At 28.7% G+C, this 23,102-nt stretch overlaps 1 protein-coding gene across 1 annotated transcript in view; it reads right to left on the bottom strand.

The window, feature by feature from the left end:
* Positions 1-7,877: 7,877 nt before the first annotated feature.
* Positions 7,878-23,102, bottom strand: part of LOC106679526 (longitudinals lacking protein, isoforms H/M/V) — a 36,379-nt gene continuing 21,154 nt past the window's right edge. The window contains exons 4-5 of the mRNA XM_067047304.1: positions 8,903-9,022; positions 7,878-8,475 (exon numbers count right to left, since the gene is read on the bottom strand). Coding sequence (XP_066903405.1) covers positions 8,225-8,475; positions 8,903-9,022 — 371 coding nt within the window. The 3' untranslated portion in view covers positions 7,878-8,224. The remainder of the gene's footprint in view (positions 8,476-8,902; positions 9,023-23,102) is intronic.

The following is a 23,102-nucleotide window of genomic DNA, read 5'->3' as shown; positions in this document are numbered from 1 at the left end:
ATAAAATCCTTCCTAAGCCCATATGGTATAATTTTTCATGAGTACATTTAAAAACTTTATAATCTTAATAATTTATTATTGCAACACATAAAAATTTTTAATTTGTTTGAGCCTATTTTTCATTAAAAATTAATTTATTCATTTAAATGCTAGCCAATTGTTAATTCAGAACCATATATACTCATCAACTATGGATTGAATAGAAATATTAAATAGCTGAACATTAATTGATTGGTTTACACTGAAATAAATGCCAAAATTAATAAATAAAACAAAATATATGAGATGTTTAAGGTCAGAGAGTATTGTATTATATAATTATGGTATCTAGAAAATCATGACTCCTTAGGAATGCAATGCTTTATAATTATATGAGTCTTCAAATTCTGCTTTTGTTTAGCACGGTAATCGCAATGAGGACACTGGAACTGAGGTTCTTTCCCACACTCATATCGTTTATGAGAAGCAAGGCCTTGTTTATAGCGATAACACTTTCCACATCTATCACAATCAAATCCTATAAAATAAAAAAATAAACATTAAATTAAAACATAGTTAACTTTATAAATCAGAATGTAATCAATGAAGATATATACTTACAAGAAACTAAACTACAACTATACTGGACATGTCATTGTAACTAAAAAAGCAGAAGATATTGTAAAAAAATTATTCTTATTAATGAATATGATTATTACACAACACTTAACTAATAATCATTTTGAAAAAGTTAAAAGAAAGGTTAATAAACAACTGAAATAATAATGAAATTGAAATCTCAACTATGCTGCTGTCTAGAAATTATTTACTTTACTTTTTTATAATCCAATACTCTTTATTGAGGATGTGGTGGTCAAGTGTGTAGAAGCAGCACTAAAGAGTAAGACAGAGGTTTTGTCAGTAGAAATCTGGACTACATGTTACACTTTTTTCTTGCAGAAAAAAAAGGAATACATTTCTATTTTCTCTCTGAGGCTATGATAGATAGATAACATGAAGGATAAGGCACCATTCCTTTCTTGTTAAAATTACAACATTTAGTCCAATTAATAAGAAACAAAATATTTTTTAGATTTATAATGCCAGTTATATTCAAAACCAAGGTGATACTGTTGTTTTTAGGTTTAATGCCCATATAAACATCAAATAGAGCAGTAAAATAAGTAATCTTATTAACCAGCATATTCTAGCTTGAGTACAGAGGACAGCTCTCCTTTATTGAAGCGGGAATGAAGACTTCAGCACACAAGGATGACAGATAATCTTCAAGAAATATTTTTCTCATTGGCTGCCTATAAATGCTGCTCTAAGAGTAATTGAACCAAGAGCTGCTAAGCTTTATGGTGGGAAGGAGGCTTCAAAACTATGTTCTGAACCATCCAGATTCAATCTTTGGGTGTACCACAAATAAAAAAAAGTGAATAGGCTTCTGTAGAAGTGAACAAATGGGAGATGAGAATATTGAGGTGTCACCTTAGCAACCCCATACCTGTAGCAGTGCTGGTATGATTCCAATCTTGCTTGGTCGACTTTTATTTTGTAGCAGTCTCACAGGATCAAAACTCAACTCTTTCACTTTTCTTAGAATAGTTTGGTTACCTATAGGATAATCTCTCCTTTTAGCCTCTCCCGATATGTCAGAAACGAACATGAACGGGAGGGATGGGGAGGGGGAGAGTGAACAACTGCATGGAGAGTACTTTAAAAAAAAACTTGTGCCCTGGTCACCATATGCCCCTTAGTGCCTAATAGTTAATGATGTAAGCAATTACAAAATAATAATCAGATTTATTTAAGAACCAATTAAAAAATACAATAACTGATATGCATCATGAAACAAATCATTTTAACTTTAGCTAATAATATGAATATACTGGATATGTAGGCTAGCTAGGACATTTGAGACTTAGTAGAGGAGACAGAAAAGTCTTGAGGCAAAAAAAAGGTTAAAAACTCCTAATGTGAATCATATAGGCAGTGTGTAAATTGAGCACCAACTATTCTTCTCTGCTCAGTCACTAGAAGATACTTGTAAATAGTTTGGTAGCTGATTTATGTCAACAGGACTTCTAGTTAACTGAAGAGGAACATTAGTATAACACTTATTCATGTCATAGATCAAACATTAAAATACAATATAAATTGCTATAGATCAAACTTAAATCTTTTATTGATGATAAATACACCATATTTCAATTACTCACTAAGATTCACTCAAATCCACAACTGGACTTAATCTCTTTCATCCTTCCTAATATCAGGTAAAACTTAAGGTAGACAAAAAAGATCATGGTCCAGGGATCTCCCGATTCACTAATATTACAAAACAGTTAATTCTACAGTTTTATGATAATAAATAAAAATAAAATAACATAAAAATGAATAAATAAATTGTATTATTTATCAAAACCTAGAAAGATTACAAATTTTAATCATTGGTATATTAGTCATCTTTGATAAGCATAAATAAAATGATTGTTGTAGAGTAATGATTTTCCTCTTTGATTTTCCTCTTTATATCTAAATAGACAATTAACAATGAATGATGTACTAGAATAATAATATAATAATTATGAGATATTAAGAATCAAGAAGGACAATATCAAGCTCGGTAATGAACAAGTACTCAACTATATCAGTAAACAATTTTATTTAAAAACTATGACAATCAGGACTCAACTATATCAGTAAACAATTTTATTTAAAAACTATGACAATCAGGACACAATCTTACACTATTATAAATATCATAAATTGAACTCATACCTTAATTTATACAAATAAAACTCAAACATTGCACCAAAAAAAACATGTTTAATAGTGAAGAGGAGAGGAATATTTTTCTTTATATAAATTTACAAGAAATCTATAAAATACTGTATTTTATAAACAATTAATAATAGAATAGTAATTAATTCTTAGAATTGAGATTTAAAATAGATGAGAGATAGGAAACCTATCAAATATTGAGAGAAGTGTTATCAACATTGCTGTCGATATGTTAATGGTGTGCTTGGAGGAGGAATTAGAAAAAACCTAAAAGAATGAAACCGGTTATATTTCTATCTATCTAGTCCTACCAATTAATTCTTCATTAACCTGAGCTATATAGATTATAGAAATTTAAAATCATCATTAATTTTAAATAATTCATGGGCATGCCTGAGAGCAATATGTTTCTTCATGTTTGATTTGACTTTACATTTATGTGGACAATGGGGACATTGGAATTGAGGTTCTTTTCCACATTCATTTTTTTGGTGTTGTGTCAAACTTTCTTTATGTTTATAGCAGCGACTACACTTTGAACAAACAAAACGTTGAAAATTCTGTCCTGAAATAACATGAACAAAACAAATAAATATATTAATTTATCAATGTATATATAATATACTTATATTTATTACTAATAAGCTATACTTCTTTTATGTTCATTCCCTCCAAAATTTCATGTGTGTGTGTATGTGTGTATATATATTTAAATATTAACCATTTTTGTGAACATTAACAAAATAAATACATAAATAAACCACAGTATTTGAGGGATATTTATATTTATTATTACTAAGAAATATTTTTTGAAAATATAAACAGCCTATCCAAAACAATTGATAAGCAGTCTAATGTTAGTCCATATGCATCATAAAGTATAAAGGCTATTCTTTATTATCTTTTCTTCACAAAGATCTCACCTACTAGCTCACATTAGCATCACTTAGGGTGTCATGTAAATAAAGGTCATGCAAAACTTACTTAAAAAAAAAAGAAAAGAAAAGCAATTCACAAACGTATATTCAACAGCACAAGAAATTTCAACAATGAAAAACATTTTAATACAAAAGAAAAGCAAAGAATAACAAAATATAGCAATAAGGCAATGCTACGTCTTAGAAAAATGTGACCCATAGCAATCAAAACCAAAGAGTGAAGAGACAGGGAAACTCCAGAAAATTAATACATTAGAAACTCGAATAATATATTATATACAAATAGTCTCAACCAAAATTGCATCAGCACAAGAAAACAAATTCAAAAGTTTGAAAACGAAAACAACCTCACATCCTGGAGAGCACACAATCCTCAACAATACTTTCCTTACTACATATTCCATATATAGGTAAGTGAAAATAAAAATGTCCCCAATCAAACGGAAAACCAGTAAATTCTGTAACCTTTAAACAAGGCATATTAGCTAAGCTTATGTCCAAGTGGGAAGAGTGGTTGAAAGAACCTGTAGAGAGATGAAATGTTCTAGCCGAAGCATGTTACTAAGATCTTTGATGATCGTTAAAGATGGGTAGATATTCTGGTATCTTTTATTGAAATTCAATATAGTTTACACAATTGTGCCCAAGCAGACTGGTTAATTCACACTTAAGAATCTCTAGAACAAGATGTAAAAAAGATCCACACCTCTTCAAACCTCAAAAAGTAAGTAACGCTCTTTCTTCTCAGTAATATAAGACAGAACCTGCTGCCACAGGTTACAGTAAAATTAGAGCATATAAACAGAGCATAAAATTTAGAGTAAAGGACAATACCTAAACTGAAACACACACTATATAATAAATTATAAGTACAGAAATTTCAGTGAAATATCAAGATCACATGATCATCGTTTAATTAGAATGGAAAATTTTTACATAATAAAAACATGAGATACTCAATAAAATTCATCAGTAGAAATGAGAAACATTTCAATACAGCATTAAAAAGAACTAATCAGATACAGCTACAGACTGCAATAAGCCTTAAACTATACATTCACCTATGCATTTTAACAAAAGTTGATAAAAAACTTTTTACCTGGTATACTTAAGAATTGAGAACACCAGGGTTTCATTGTCCTTCAAAGCAAACAGTCTGCAGCTAAACAAAATTTGAATCTACTCATGGACTTAAACAAAATTCAAGTTTTAACAGTTCATGTAAAATTATTTTCACTTAAATAGTTAATAATTCACTTAATTAAATTTACTTGGTGTTTTGAATGATAGGAGTAAATGTGTTAAAAATGCATAAATAACTTGTATTATTCATCACAACCTAAAAGTTAATGAATTTTGGTCAATAACAAATTATTCAGCTTTGATAACTATAAATAGAATGAACAATTGACAATAAATGCTGTACTAGATTAATAATATTAAAATTATGACATATTGAGAATAAAGAAAGATGATATCTTGATTTTGAGTAATGAGCAAGCTATAACTATCAGTAAATAATTTTATTAAAATGACAATCAAGAATAATCTAAATTTAACAAAGCTCAACAAAAAAATAAACAATGGAACTCATACTTGATGCATACAACTAGAAATCATAAACAGGAAGGAAATATTTTTTCTTTATTCAGGTTTACAAGGAATGAGTAACATATTTTATTGTACAAACAATTAATAATAGAACAGTAATTAATTCTTAGAACTGAGATTTATAATAGCTAAGAGTGGGGAAGCCTATTAAATATTGGGAGAAGTATTATCAACACGATGTTGCTTGAGAAGATCCCATAGGAAAGTCCATGCATCCAAAAATCAATGCATGTGTTGTTTAGTATTAAAAAATTACCACATTTGGCTTTTCTTAAAATCTACTTAGGACAATTTATAAAATGAAGTTTTATATAAATTATGATTAACTATAATAAGAGAAGCAATTATAAAACACTGAGACATGAAACCAATTGCTGTATCTTTCTAGTTTTATCAATAAACATGTTCAATCCTTTATCTGAACTAAATAGATGACAGAAATTTAAAGCTATCATTAATTTTCAATATTTCATGAGCATGCCTAATAGCTATATGTTTCTTCATGTTTGATTTGACTTTACATTTATGTGGACAATGAGGACATTGGAATTGAGGTTCTTTTCCACATTCATGTTTTAGATGCTGTGTCAAACTTTCTTTACGTTTATAGCAGCGACCACACTTTGAACAAAAAAAACGCCGAAAATGCTGCCCTGAAATAACATTAACAAAAAAATAAATATATTAATACATCATTATATATACGAGGTATAGTTATATTTACTGTTACTTAGCAATATTTCTTTAACATTAAATACTCCCAACATTGTATATATTTTGTTTTTTAATATAAACCATTTAAAGATTATTAATACTTAAGGTTAAATGGTTTTTATTTACTGTTAATGAAGAGTAAAACAATATATTTAAGTTTTATACCACATTTTTCCATTATATTCATTAATTCAAAGTAATAAAAAAACATTTAATTTAATTCCAGAAATAATTGTACAAAAATAGTATTTTCATCAATGTTCAACTTTCTATAGTAAAGTAAAATGATTTCTACAGTTACTAAAGTATATTTAAGTAAAAAAAGTAATATTTACCTTTAAGTTATTTCTGTAATTTATTTTTTGCTACCAAAGTATCACAGAGCAAGGATCATTTAACAAGTAGAGACATACCTTGCAGTAAAAATGTAAGTAAAAAAAAAAAATAATAATTAATTAAAATCATTACATTTTATTTTATGTGATATTTTTACCATTGATTTAGGAGATGATGAGATACCAGTATAAAATAAGTAAATAATGTGCATCTTACCATCTAGCATAAAATAAATGACCCATATTTTAATTGAGTTTGACATACCTCCCATAGATAAAAGTTAAATAGTTAACTATTCTAACAAAAAAAAAATTAAATACAAATCATAATCAAGTACAAATGAAATGACTACGTTTCTGGTTCAGATTTTTTGGAATTCCTGTCCTGTAATACAACTAGACGTCAAGTTTATTAAAATTTTATAGTATTTCAATAACATTTATTTATATATCAGTTGCCATAAATTTTATTATGATAATTATAGAGCTGATTTAATAATATATAAATCTTGAAATAAAAAAACAACATGCACTTTAAAATAATTGGAGAATATACAAATATACTTTAAACTGTCATTTTGTTTCCAGCATAATAAAATAAACTATTTCAGCTTATCCAAACATTTGAGTTACAATACTTATATATTTCTTTCCAAAGATACTTTTAAGAATGTATATTTTAATTACGTCAACCTATACCTTCATGGTTACAATTTTTTAATTCTGAATTTATAATTTGAAATGCTAGAACTTTGAGAATAAACAAAAAAGATATTCAAAAAGACAAGAGAGATTTGGGAAATTATTTTACTTTGTAAACTCTTACAAATTTCCTAAGTTTAAACAATAAAAAAATTTTATGATTAAGCCAAAGAAACAAGAACAACTACCAATATTCATAAGGCAGATTCAGTTAATGTTTAAAAACATCAGGGAACAAAAAAAAAACAACAAAAAACCAGTACATGAGGAAGAGTGGTTTGTAGATGGATGATTCAAAATGATATGAAAAAACTTTATTTTTATTCTGAAGCCAATAAAAGCGGGCTAACATGTTTTGCAATGATATGCTTTTTCAGGTCACCTTTTAATCTTGCTTTGTAAATACAATGAGGGCTCTGAAATTGTCGATCATTCCCACACTCATATTTTTTATGACTATAGAGTCCCCCGACATGTAAATAAGATCGAGGGCAAGCATTACAATGATATCTTCCATCAGAACTTTTTAATGTCTTCACAATTTTCCAAACGTCTAAAATAACACATCTTAAAATTAGTATGATGGCATTTGTATGATAAGATGACAGGATATTCTATATAACAACAGAATATACTGTGTCATCAGCATATGGATATAATATTTATTGAATAAAAAATTGTATAACACAATTAAATAAATATTTTATTATATGAAAATAACATATTCATTAACCTCACTTTAAGTAACTCAATAAATTTAACAGAATTATTAACAGAAATACACATTATCAACTACCAAGGTAACGCTTTAGAAAATATATTAATACATTTTTTTTTACTAACATTAAATTATTAATTCATTTGACTAAAAAAAAAAAATGTGTAATCTTATGAATTTCAAAACAATATTTCTTTTATTGAAACATTAAAATTTAAAGTTCAAATGACAATAATATACTCTAATTAGGAAAAAAATATATATATAAGGTAGAAATTAAATGTCTCCCAACATAAATAAGTTGGATACAAAATATAAGTAACATTTATTTTATAACAATATATACACATTTTACATTTTAAAATAGAAACCATAGATATGAAAATTCATAATTAACAAACTATTTGATAGTTTAAAATAAGTATATGTTTCAATAGTCAATTAGTTGCTTCTTTATTTGGAACCTGTAGAGGAATACTGAAATGCTTAGTAACAATATGCTGCTTTAGAGCACTTTTATATCTTGCCTTGTGATTACAATGAGGACAGTGAAACTGTGGATCTTTCCCACATTCATACTTTTTATGAGTATACAAACCTTCAGCTTGTCTGTATGATTTTACACAACTATCACAATAATATCTTCCATCGAAAGCTTTGAGAGCTTTAACAGCTTTCCAAATTTTACCTGAAATAATATTTATACCTTAATTAATCAATATATGAAGCAGCCGCTGTAAAATTTTATTTTTAGCCAACTTTTTAAGAAATGGAGTTAAAATTAATATGAATACTTGTTTATACAATTTAAGCTAGCTATAAAATTTCAAATGTTCTTTGAGTAAGTATTTTTTAGATAAAAAAAAAAATATGAAAATTATGTTTTTTTCATAGTCGTCACAGAAAAACAATATTAAATTCAACTTTTAGAAATTTTATGGGTTTTTGTTCATACAAATCATTAAAGAGATATTTATACTTAGTTTAGAACTAAGAATTTGTGAGATATTTTGAAACCATAAATTCATAATGTTTAGCGATAATGTGCTTCTTAAGATGTCCCTTATATCTTGCTATGTGTGAACAATGAGGGCAGGGAAATTGAGGAGATGTACCACAAGCATATTTCTTATGTGTGTAGAGAGATTCAGCATTGTTAAATGATTTACGACAACCATTACAATGATACTTTCCATCAAATCCTTTTAAATTCTTCACAGTTTGCCAAATTGTCTCTAAAATAACATATACCACAAAATTAGTTTTAAGTAAACCTCTATTTTTGCTTATAAAAAAAATATGTTTTTATTTTATTGGCAATTTATAAAGAGTACATGAACGGTAATTATTATTACTATTTTTTCAGCAAAAAATATACAGTAAAATAAAAGTAGATATGGAGCAGATCTTGGTAATCCACTTAGCCACCATGCCACAAAATTAGTTTGAAATAAAACTATATTTTTGCTTTAAAAAAAAAATATTTTTTTTTTAATTGGCAATTTTTAAAGAGTACAAGAACAGTTATTATTATTATTGTTGGTTGTCATCAAGAAATATACAGTAAAAGAAAAGTAAATATGGAGATCTTGGTAATCCACTATGGCAACTTCAGGGATATCTGAGGCAAAATAAATTTCCCCATATGTTATCCAGAAAGCTAGGATTTCCTTCCACAAAGGATGGAATTAAAGCTTACCACAAAAATGAGTAAGTAAAAAAAATACTGAAAACTCTTACTTTTAACAATAAAATTTGTTAACTTTCCTTTTTTAAAATCAATTAAAACTATAATTATGTATTTTTGAATAAATTATTTGTATAGGCCTTCAGGTTGATCTAATTGTGTGTATTTTTTGTATTTTTATTTTTAGTGTATTTTTTTCTTTGATCTCGATCAACTCCTCTTTGTGAACTCCTCAGTATCATCTTCCAAAAATTAATTTGTATCTTTCTGGTCAATTTTTAGATTGTTGTTGTTGCTGAGATATTGTACAATCATATTAGTCACACCTTATATTTCTTCTTCTCCGTTGAAATTCATTTTGTTTATTTATCTTTTCAAGAGTGTGTACCATGCATTCCTTTTATACATTCAGTCATTATATCATACCATCCTTCTGAGATATTTTTTATTGCATAAAAAATGCATTTACCAAAATTCTAATTATGAACTTTGAAGTTAACGATACCGCAATATTTTTTTTTCTCAGGGATGAAACAGTTGTTGAGCCAGTCTTGAAAAAGGTTTAGTTACCGTTTAATTCCAATGATAATATAGTTGTAATGTTGATTCCCACTAAGCTCTAGGATTTTTAAAATAATAGATCAAAATTGGCTTCAGCTGATAGCCACCAACGTTTCCTCCCAATAAGAGTATTACACAATCTTTCTTTGCTTTAAAATCTAGTATGCTCACAGCTTCTTTTTGAATATGTGTCCATACGAGTAAATCATCTTCGATAGAAGAATTTTTGGTCCAGTTAGAGAAGGATACATCTTAAGAAGAAATTATGTGGAATTTTACCCACCTTAATTCACATTAAGTTCATCAAACAGGAATGACATCAGTGGGCTGGGCATTCATGAGTATGGATGATGGATGCTAAGACACCCACCCAATAGGAGACTAACTGAAAAAGATGAGTTAGTCGGCTGAATGTTAGATGGGAAACCTCAGTGTCAATAGATGCAAGGATCCAAATTCGATTTCGGTAATAGAGAGCCACAGTAATTGATTGCACCAACAGCTGAAGGCTTCTGGAGGAGGGTCAATCTTAGTGACGGGAAGTACTGCTACATATGAATGTATGTCTATTCCTCATCACAACATCCTTTCCCATAAGCATTTCCTTAAATCGCCCAAACATTCAGTTTCCTTCTTGGCTAGTCTTTTTATTTTCATTAGCATTCTTTATCTTAAATAATAAATGTTTTGCCCAATACTAGGTAAATTTTGTCTTCCTGTTTCTTTTCCACCACACCATCCTCTCCCATAAGCATTTCCTAAGGTCAAATTTGGTATTTAGCTAAACTCTGTTTTCTTCTAGTCTACACTTTTTATTTGCCAAACTCTCAGTTTCTTTCCTTCCATCTGAAATTCATGGTCCCATAAATATCTGTCCTTTCTACTCTCATCAATATTTTCTGGTAGCCTTATTGACCAACTTACACAATGCCATCTCTAACCTTATTTAGTGCGAATTGTTTCTCTTATTCTCACCCGTCACATTTTTATACTAAAACACAGCATCATCTGACCCATCATTCTTTATTTTATTCTTTCTTAATAAGTTATTTAAAAACTCTTCTCAAAATTAAATCTCATTTTTTTTAACCATATTTAATCACAAAAATTATAAATAACTTTTACCCATCCTATTAACTTGATTTGAGTAAATCAATATATATTTTTTTATTTTATGTAAGTTCTAAATTTAATGTCAATTAATTTATTTTTATTTTTAATGATTTAATTCATCATTTAATCTGATTCCATTCAGCTCTCTATATAAAACAACTTTCCCCACAAAGAGAATATTTCAAAAGGTACACCCCAGCTCCAGGCTCCAGTGTTCTTAGTTGCAGCTACTACTGATCAATCAATAAAGAAGTTCAACAATTATTCCATTAGTAATTAATTCCAAATGGCAGAAGTTTCATAATTTCGGAGTTGTATTCTGTTTTGGAAGAAATAGAAATTATAATAGCTGAAAGTGAACAGGAAACTCGAGCTATAGGCCTGGCTGCTCCAGAGGAATGTCTGTCAGCTAGTGAGGGCCACTGTTTTTCTTGACATTTTTCCTGCTTTGATGACATAAGTTGCCTGTATACTAGTATTTAAAGTAAATAGAACCATAGAACAAATATTAAATTTACATATATTAATTTCTTGTTTAAGATTGGTTTGATTTATCAATTTTAATAAAATTTATCCTATAGTCTCAACAGTTTTTATAGGTCACTTCAACTACAATTTTGGCCATTCTTAAGGACATGTTAATTTTTTTATCACAGCATCCACATAAGTCATTAAAAATATTGCAGGCAATCCTACCTGTGCCTAATATTGCAGGCTATCCAACCTGTGCCTAATACAATTTGACCAATATTTTTGTACACTATTTTTATTTGCACTTCCTGTTAAATTATTATTATTATTTTGAGTTGATAATAGTTAAATAGAACATAAATTATATGTTGGGAAAAATTCTTGAAAGTTTAGGAATGGTTTTAATAAGTAATTGATGGTATTATCCTTCCTTATCCAGAATTCAAAATAATTAGTAGTATTTTAAAGATCAAAATTAAAGCATGTGTTTCTCTCCTTGATTTTAAGGATATTATAACATAGAGTTTTTGAGAAAAAAAAATTGGTGTACCAAAAGAGCAGCGAAAGAAAAAAGAATCTACTTGCAAAAGCAAATAAGATCAGTCCACTTAATTTTCCAACACTAACCAACATAGAGAAAGAAAAAGAAAGGAGAGGGATGTGAATAAATAAACTACACTACAAATCAAAATTAAAATGCAGTACTTTAGATAAATTAATCAAATATAATTTATGATGAATTAATTAAATAACATATAATTAATTCATTTTACAATGAAAATTATTTAGCGATTTTATAACTAAAAGAGTATTATATAAAAAGAGTATTATACATTTATCACTATTTATTTACTATAATATAAACATTTAACAAAACTAAATCCTTATTTTAGGATATATTAAAATTCAATTATTAAGTGTGAATTTAGCAATAAAAACATGTAAAGTAAATGATTAGTTTACATAGTTTTATGTCAATACATAAATAGTAGAAAACTAAATGCCATCCATTTTATTACGTAAGTGTTGTAGAAAGATATGTTTTTTTAAACTTCCTTTATATTTTCCACAATAATTACAATGTGGACATGGAAACTGCGGCTCCTTACCACATTCATTTTTAATATGATTATAAAGGCCTGATCTGGACTGATAGATTCTAGGACATTTGTTACAATAATATTTGTCATCATTTCCTTTAAGTTTATTGACAATATCTCCTAAATTACCTGAAAATACAAAATTAAATGTTAGTAGTTGGTAAATTATGAACCATCTTCATAACCTAAATATCTCAGATAAAAAAGTCTGATAGGATTAGGAAAAAAAAAAAGATGCAATGCAAGTTGAGAACAATCATTGATAAGAAAACAAAAGGTTAAATAGACTACTGGCTTAAATTATACATTATATAATAAATAAAAAACAATTAAAAACTGATAATGAGTGAAACATAATGTTTTATAAAATGGTGATGGCAAAATATAAAATGATACAATTGGAAAATTTTCTTAACTGTAACATACACAGAGTATGTTTGTCTTTGTAAAATATGGAGTCATTATTTTTTGAAACCCTTAACATTAAAAAAACTTTTCATCAATCTTTATTATTAAAACAGAGTTTGGGAACTTTTTAATAGAATTTTGTTAATTAGTTATTAAAATAAATGTTAGAGCACAAAAGGACATCAACTGGTCCTGAACTTTAGTTAACTACTTAACAAATCACAAAGCGAACTCAACTTTTCAAGCCGAAACACAACTGTTCAATAAATCTTTATTAAATTCACATATCATATTCAAAATAATAATAAAATGCAATAGGTTATTTATTAAGAGGAAAATAATCAAACTTTCATATAGTTTTTCATCAATGTATGTAAAAAATATGCATTTATTTTGAAAAATGTAAATATTTGTATTATGTAAATACAAAAATATAATCACTAAATAAAGTAGTAATTTTAGGGGTACATGTTATCTAAAACTAAAAAAAATCAAGGTACGTCATAGGAGAAAAGTAATAAAACACAAATATAGTCTGTCATTATAGATTTGGCAGAAAAATATTTACACAAAAAAGAGGGAAAATACAATATATAAAAACAGAACAATAGCTGAAAAAGAACATTTACTTTTCAAATTGTATACAATTCAGTAGAGAAAACTATATATAAATTTATTTTTCATTACAGTTGAGATATCTTATAAAGTGAACAATCATTAAGTTTATACTTATCATGGGATGAATTAACAAAGGTATTAGAGCAATGCTATTTTCTTTAAAATGTTAAAATTCGGTGGTCAGAGTGACCGAAAGGCTAGGGCAAGGTAAAAGTAATGTTGAGATCACAAATTCAAATTCCATTTATGACCTCTCAGTATGGCTTAGTTCCAAATGAACTCAGACCAAAATCCTTTAACTATGATAGGTTGAAGCCCTATAGGTTAGAGAAATGTAAAATGGTAGTAATAACACCAACTATTTTCAATAATGCTCTTGAAACAAAACAGCCATCAGTTGAAACGTAGAGGTGGACTGTTAACTTTCAGTTAATTTTTAACTTTGTCTTATTTAGGTGCTAACATCATTCAACCCTTAAGCTAAACCAGCTGTTAGAGAGCCATCTGTAATTGTTTTAGTTAAACAGCTCAACTTGCTTAATATTTCTGACTATTCATAGATTATCGATGATATATTATCTATCAGCTAAATTTCCAAAAAAAAAAAATATTAAAGCTTCAACTACAATGGCAAACATTGGGTTACTTGATATAATTTAGCAATAATTATTTTGAACTGACCTACATATTATTACAGAATAAATTTATATAAATATACTAAATAAATATGAAGAAATAGTTTATTCCAGATTAAATGAAACTAGAAGATGTTAGCTGTGAGGTGCAGTCTAAAATAAAACACAGAAAGAACTTTGTTCTGATTAATTAATGAATTACTTATTATTTAATGTATTATTTTTTACTAATCCACCACCTATCATCTCCTAGATTAAATGAATATATTGTATAGCGCACACTGTCTTGTTGAAACATAACAATACAACAGGATTATTATTGAGATAAAGATTAATTTAGAAGAAATAACAAAAATCATGTTTAATATAATAAAACATTCATATTCTAATCTAACATCAAATAAAAATATTTAAAAATTAACAATTTTATAAACAACAATAAATATCAGTGAGTGACAAATACTGGTCTGGCACTGAAATCTGGAAATTGATTAGCTTTAATTATATTGTTTGTTAAACTAGTAATTTAATTTTCAAAATAAGTTTTTCTACAAGAAAATCTTTGAGAAACTCAAATTCATTCTTTAATAATGAAATATAAACACAAAACGTATAACAGAAACTTTTTTATTTATAAAATAACTGAATGAACTGTAATTATTTAATGATGTCCGTTGTAGATTGGACAAGAAACAGTATTAACATTTTCTATAATCCTGTTTCTTCAAAGGCATTGTATCAAATAGAAATGGTAAATCAAACCCTTAGAAATATTTATAATGATATTCAAAGGTCTAATAATAATCGGAGGCAGTAAATTAGCAATCAGGTTGAACTATTTTGAAGTGCCATTACACCTATAATATTGGTTCCTGTAAATGATTATTAATATACAGAAGGACCTTGATAAACTAGGAAAATTTTTGATAGACAGATTTCTGAATTATGGAGTATATAGTCTATTATTGATTTACAAATAAATATACACTGACATATTTACTTTTAATCTTCTATTTTCAAATACATAGTTTAGTGAATTTTATTGTATTCATGTAAACCTAATTTTTTACATTTATTTAAATAAGTTTTTTCCAGGCTAACTTCAAATACAAGATAATATAAATGAACCTGAATCATTCTAAAGGAATAAGAAAAGAAGTACTAGTGTCACCACATTCAGGTTACCAATTTGTCCAAAGTAACAACCATCTGGATTATCTAGGTCCTACTTATAGGAAGTTATAATGATTACAAAAATATAAAACAAACATAAAAAAGCATAATCATTCTAAATCACTATAGCATAAAGGAATGAAAAAAAAAATAGATAAACTTCAAATTTTAAACAATATAGTACATACTGAAATGTGAAATACAGAATTTAAAGGTTAGTTGCCTCCAAGATACAAACGAGAACTCTGTTTACTAACATAATGTTTATTACTGTAATGAAGCTTAAGAAGCCAACGATATCTGGCTCTGTATGGGCAGTGGGGGCATTGAAACTGTGGTTCCTTTCCACATTCATATTTCTTATGTTGTACCAATCCCTGCTTCAGCTTGTATTGCCTGTAGCAGACATCACATTCATACTTCTTGCCATGGAGATGTGTTTGTGAAAATACTAAAACATATTCATACCCTTTAATGAGTATTTGAATTAATTTTACCTATAAGACCAATTTAATTGATCAAACTGAAAGGCAAAGTTTATTAATGGAAAGGAATACTGGAGATTATTCAGTGAAGGCTCAAAGCAAAATTTTTAATTTCTTTAAATGAAAAAGAAGCAGCCACATTAGAGCTTGAATATGTTAAGACTAAATGGTTAGCCATAATAAGAAAAGCTTCCACCATAAAAATGATTGAAACCTGGCAACAAAGCAAATCATAATCTAGAAAAAAGAAACACAATTCAGGAAAAGGAGATTTAAATCATATATATTTACTTAACTTATTTGAGAACAATTTACAACAAATATTACAACAAACAAAGTTTATTTCAAGTTCATTATACTGCTTTATTTCATAAGTTGTATGTTGTTTATTGACTTTAGATCTTTATCTATTTACGGAAAGTAACCAACAAATGATTAATTTTGTAAAAATGTTTTGTAAACACAATTTTCTTAAGATTGTTCAAGCTTTATTAAGTTCAAGATGGCCAAAAGTGGTGTCATCACATATCCTCTGAGCTTAGACTGTTTCAGTTCACCAAAACCTGGAATCAATGGACCACTGAAAAATACAAAAACATTTGGAAAAGTGATCAAAGTTGGTGTGCTTAATTTAACCTCTAGGAAGCAACCCTGGCTTTATATGGACATATTAAATGAGAAAGTCTGTTTACTAACATAATTTTTATTCATTATATTAGTAAACAATATCTGACTAGTAAACAATTAGCAACTTTTGTATCATCATTTATAAAGAAAGTGATCTCCATTGACCAAATAGCGGCAACGATGAGGCCAATTTTCAAAAAATTGCTAGGATAAATACAACACTTCAAAAAATCCACAGTACAAATAAACAAAATGATAGCACTAAAACATCTAAATCTTTGGATGGAGACTCTTGCTTCTTTATCCACAAATTTTTAACTCTGTTCCTACATGATAGTCCCATAAAATTTTATCCCACCATCAAAAACCTGGGAATAACCTTTGATCAAACGCTTTCCTGGAAAAACCATGTATCCAATATCTCCTGCCGTACCTTTTCCACTTTAATATGTCTAAATTACCTCTGCCACCTATTTCCATTTGAAACCCATAGGCACATATTCACTTCCCTAATATTTTCCTACTTTGCTGTATGTTATATGGGGGTGTCTCTGAGGATCTCGAAATTAAAACGTTTGATAAATTTCTGTGTATGATTCATCTTCAGGATTCCAAGGGATGCCTCTGTTTCCCGTTTTTATGCTGAGTTGAAGTGGTTTTATCCCTCCTACTATCGTGAGTATTTCCTGGCATCCTTCATCTTCCAAGTCATCCAATCCCGCCATCCTTCATACATCTCCGAGCTCCTTCAATTCAAATCCTCAATTCATTACCACAACACCCATTGCCGGTCTTCAAATTTATACACAAGGCCCCACTGAACCACTCTTTCGACAGATTGTTCATTATCCTATCCTATAATTAACTTGTAATTATTTTTTATAATGAATATTCATATTTCTTTGTATTTTTGTTTAAGTATCTTTGAGGGTCCTCAGCCCACATCTCTCTACTTCTCTGTATTATTCTAAAGATAAACGTCCCAGAATAAATAAAGTATGATTATTAAAAAATTCTTACCCAATTTCCTAATTTTTACACTATAACTGATGTTATTCTATACACCTATGTAATAACTATTCCTTCGTTCAACATTCTAAGCTGTAAACTATCGAGTAACTTCCATTTTATTAATCATTATTTCATGTTCTAATCTCTCCAACCTCACTATATCATTGGAGGAAATGACAACGCTAAATACCAAAAATGGGTGTGTTAAATATTCAAACTCCGATGCCAACAATCTATCCTTTGTTTTGTTTTCCATAAAGGGTTACAACAAATATAAAAAAAAAATATTTCAAATTCATTATACTGCTACCAAGAAAGATGACTGAAAAGATAGAAATAAAATGAACCATACATTATAAGTAACATGTCTCAATAAACTTCCAGATTTTCTTCAATATCAATAAATCTGCCCCCAAACAAACTACAACTAAATTCAAGGATGTCCTTTCTTACATCATAAACCAGTTCTGCTTTTCTTGCAATCAAATATCGTTCCTATATTCTACCTTCCTACATTGGTTACAGGATCAAGAGGACCAAGAAAACTTTTGTAATGATATAAAAAAAATGAATACAATTTTAAAATTCCATCTCAAACAACTAATTAACATAAATAAATTAATTTTATTAACAGAAAGAAAAATGAAAAACGAGGAAAATGTTACAGGAAAAATATTCATAAATTGATTAAGGAACACAAAGCAGAAATTGAAACACTATAAAATGAAAATTTACAAACCCTAATTGAAAACTTTAATATTAAAATAAAAAAGGGAAGACCCATAAATATTTTTTCCAAAAATGTAATCATTCACTCCTCTTTTAATGTCAAACTTATTTACCATTTAAAAACATAAAATAAAATCCAGATGTTTTATCATTTTTAATTTGTATCTTGATATTCTTAATCATAATTTTCTTAAATATTCTCAAGCAGGATCAAATATTTTAATTCAAATGCCTTTCTTATATGTCATTCATTATTCAGAAACTTTTTATCATTATATTAATTCCAATGCTATCTATAAGTACAACCCTGCCTTGGCAATGAGTGTTTGTAGTAGAGGGATGTTAAGCACATGTGTAACATCTTGTCGGGCCGCCCATAGCTCAGCGGTTAAGACACAGTCTTACCAATTTGATGTCTATTGGCGGTGCCGGTTCGAATCCGGCCTGGGACGTTGACTTTTTTCATTGAGTGGCGGTCCCACAAAATGAAGAACTTTGACCCCCAACCATGGTTAGGCAGTATAGGACTCCAATGGGAGTCTTGGCAGAAAAAAAAAAAAAATCTTGTGACAGCAAGTAGGCCTCCACAGAAGTAGGACTTCTTTTTTTGAGGTCCTATTGGGTTCGCGCTATTTATCCTTCTTCCATACCATGAATTTCATACCCACAGACCCATTAGCTTTTAACTATACTTTTCAATCCTTCTTCCTTATCTTCCATCCATTTGTCTTCAGTATGGGTGTGCTTCTAGCCATTGGTGTCATGCATTTTTGTCCTTGACAATGTCTACTCTCCGGTTTTCCTTATTAATTCCTATATTAATGGGTGAAATATCATTAGATCACCTTATATGTCTCACTTCCATGATTTTTATCAGGTCTCTATGATGATCCATGGGGCAGAAATCTCCATATCTCTTCAACAGCTCCTTCTCCAGAGTTAGCGTCACCTGGCATACATTCAGCTCCTTCTAAATCCTTAAATTATGGATACAGCCCCTCCATGTTTTCCCTGCAATTCTCCAAAGAAATTTCATTTCAGAGACAACAATATGGCTTAAGAGGTCTCTTATTCAGAATCCAGCTCTTCGCTCCATCGAGAAGTTCAGATAGAAAAACAAGCTTCAATAAGTGGAGTTGTACATCTTGTCCCACATCTTTTTTTCCAATAACAGAATAACAGATAGACAGAATCAGCTATAGAAATACTGATTGAGATTTCCAAATCTACTTATGACCATGTCAAGGTATGTGAAGTCCTTTCCAATTGATTCCTGATAACCCATTGAGGTGCCTGAAAAGAAGATTTGGGGCCGTTTTCATTTAGGGCACTTTCAAACATAAAACTTTTATTAGATAGTAACTAATGTGCAGTTTTTTTCACTACCCACAAGCATTTCATACAAATCAGACAGCATTTTCCCTCATTGCATTTTAATACAGAAATAAATATCAATGAAATAAATTCTAAAAAAATATATATGTATATAGTTGACCGTAAAACTTAAATATAAGAAGATGGTCAGGGTTGCAGTCAAAAAAAGAACAAATAGTTTATAACTATTATAATTATATGTAAAAAAATATATGTTTAAAACGATAGTAGCCATATGTAAATAGAAACCTGTTTATAAGTTGCTGGTGTCTCAGCCAATTTTACATTACTACCAATAGAAAAAAATCTCATATCAATAACTATTCTTGGCTATCTTACAAAGAACCAAAGCCTTTGCTCTAATGCTGACTAAATCAAGCCATTGATGGAATTATCTCAGAATGCTTGCATATTATTTGCAAATGGGTACATAAATGTTCCAATAAAATTACCCTTAGAGCCTACACTGATTAATGATTTTAGTAATCTAAGATTTTGTGCTATAAAATCTTTCTTTTTAATCTTTTGATACAAAAAGATATAAGATGATAAAAAATTGATAACTGATAATTGAATTTTATTTTAAATTGAATTTTGTTTTTTATCATTTATGATTCAATTCAATAATTTGTATAATTCCAAATTTGTTTGTATACTATTCATTTTCAATTTTATGTTTCTCTAAATGTTGTTATCTCTATTGTTCTATAGCCCTGATGAAGACCTGAAACTCAGGTCGAAACGTCGGCATAAAATAAATAAATATGGTTTTGTTTATTTATGTTGTTCTTTGCTGACCGCACCCCTCCCCCCCGAAAAACTTCTCCAATCATTAATCTACGGTCAACTATCTACACCTCAATAATATTAAAAGGTGGAAGTGAAAAAGATTCTTGAAGTGTAAGCTAACAACAAAACTATTGATCCATTCATGGTAAAAAAAAAAAAAGCTATTTCTCCATTGATGTCACTTATTGGTATATACAATACACAATCTTGATATATAACTGAGACTGAAAGATAACCTAAACTAAATGGAACATTTCTGAAGAAGTAGCCTTGTAGCCTCTAAATTTTGAGAAATTTGAAGATCATATGAAAATTTCAATAGTTTTAATGACAATAGCATCTCGGGCTTTATTATCAAGGAACTCAGCCATAAATTGAATGATGAGTGAGTGATCAAGCTAAACATTAAATTCACAGTATGTCAAATGATATAGCTAATTTTTGTTACAAAATTTTAATTGATCAATCAACAGATGTTAAGTGCGTGATTTTAATGTTGTTTAGAAACAATCGACAAAAGTGTGAAGATATCGATTAAAATCCTATATATCGTTCAAGTTTCTACAAAAACAAACATTATAACTAGCAAGTGAAGTATTTGGTTACTATTAAAAATGTAAAATCTCTAAAATCCTTAGTACTCCTTATATGGCTTCTAAATCAATTACATAAATGAAAACTGTTTCATTTGGTTATCAGAACTTAATGGCTTCACTGTCATTATTTTTAGACTCGTGGAAATAATCACATAGAACTCAGAAAATTTCTTTAAAATTTTTATCATTTGGCAATAGTGGATAAATAAAGGCCTGCAATCTTTTATGTAGATCAGAACCCTTATGAACTAATAAAAAAGTATATAAATAAAAAAGGCTTCATACCAAAAAAAGGACAAAACTGGGATTAACAGTTTTGAAAATTAATAATTTTTTCACATATAAGGTTTAATATTATTAAAATTTAATCATAGAGCACACAGGGTCAAATGACTAAATGACTAGGGTATTTTTGATTCACTGTAACTGTCTAGCTAAATCCTAAGAAATGGTCATAGGTCATTCTCACTCGAGAGGAGTAGGAAATCAGTGCTAGTCCTATTCCAACCTCTTAGTCCTCTTCCAATAGAAATCAACTAAAAGAGTAAACCCTAAAAGTAAATCCAAGGCACCCCCATATAGTGGGGGGGTTGAGTGTCACAGAGTCCATCCTTCAGATAATTCTTCTTCAAAACTCAACAATCCAAACTGTATACTAAGAAACAATATAACTATTCATTTGGATTTCGCCTTTGGATTATAGAATATTTCTACTCTATACAGATTCGACTAAACTCCTCTTGAATGAAATAGGGAGTTATATAATTTCAATGATCATGTAGTGTGTGTTCAAAGAGATCAATCTGAAGAATTTCTAACAGACCTAATGAGATTTTCTTTTAACTAAAAGAATATGCTAACTAACATTGTCCTTAATGATTCTTGATTTTCAACTACGTCTACATCCAAACTATATCATTTGTTTTCTGGACTGGAGAGAGCTACAATGTGCAGGAAACTTACTTAATAACAAATGAATGAGTAATATGAATAAAAGTTGTGGACTATATAAGCATAAAATGATCTGTTGATAAAATGACATGATTTAAATAGAGTAAGTAAGGCTGAAATTAGGGTACAATATCGTTAGTTTATCAATAATTAGGGTACAATATTTTTAGTTTATCAGTAATTTAGATGATTAGGTATTCATTCTATTCTTTTTAATGGATAGTTCATTTAATGGGGGTAATTGGTGAGTTGAATAATGAAGTACTAAATTGGTGTTCTCAAGTTGGAGTTCGGCTCAACTTTTCATTTTCATGTTAGATAACAGCTACTTGTTTTTTAAGCATTGATGTTTAAGAAATTTTAGCAGCTTTTGTTACAGAAGAGCACTTCGTGGGCCAAAACTCCTCTCCATAATTAAAGTAATAATAAATTAAACCTATTCAGAGAGCTTTACTGAACATTAAGGTTCACCATCTTATTGATTAAATTCTTAGTATAATCCAACTCAACTATTAACGGTAACATTCATTCTTCAATAAAGAACTGTTTATATCCACAGTTGTAGTAAAAACCATAGTGTTTATTAAAATATTTATGATAGTAAATTATTATTCCATAGTTTTGAAGCATGACAATAAATCAAGTTATGAAATTGCAGACAATGTCTGAGTCCCATAATGCGCAGGAAACTTGGAATAATGATAGTGGTGGGTCAAATACACTTTGACTGGTTCCCCTATACATGTGTGTAACCTAGAGAAAACATAATCAATTAGGTCTACAACTTGCCTTGCAGAGGAAGGTGTTAGGCATTTGAAAGTATATTTTGCATTCTATGTACAGTGGATAAAATGGCACAGGTCTAAAAAAGGAACTTTTGAAAATTTGATTAAATAATTTTGGCTGATCTATATGTTTTCTGGGGTTCTAAAACTGAAAATGAACACAGGGGTGCGTAATTGATATTAAGTTTCAGGGCGTTCGCCC

The sequence above is a fragment of the Halyomorpha halys genome, unplaced genomic scaffold (genome assembly GCF_000696795.3).
Source record: "Halyomorpha halys isolate HHAL.00 unplaced genomic scaffold, Hhal_1.1 Scaffold208.1, whole genome shotgun sequence".
Classification (NCBI taxonomy): domain Eukaryota; kingdom Metazoa; phylum Arthropoda; class Insecta; order Hemiptera; family Pentatomidae; genus Halyomorpha; species Halyomorpha halys.
This window is presented reverse-complemented; position numbering and strand designations above follow the sequence as displayed.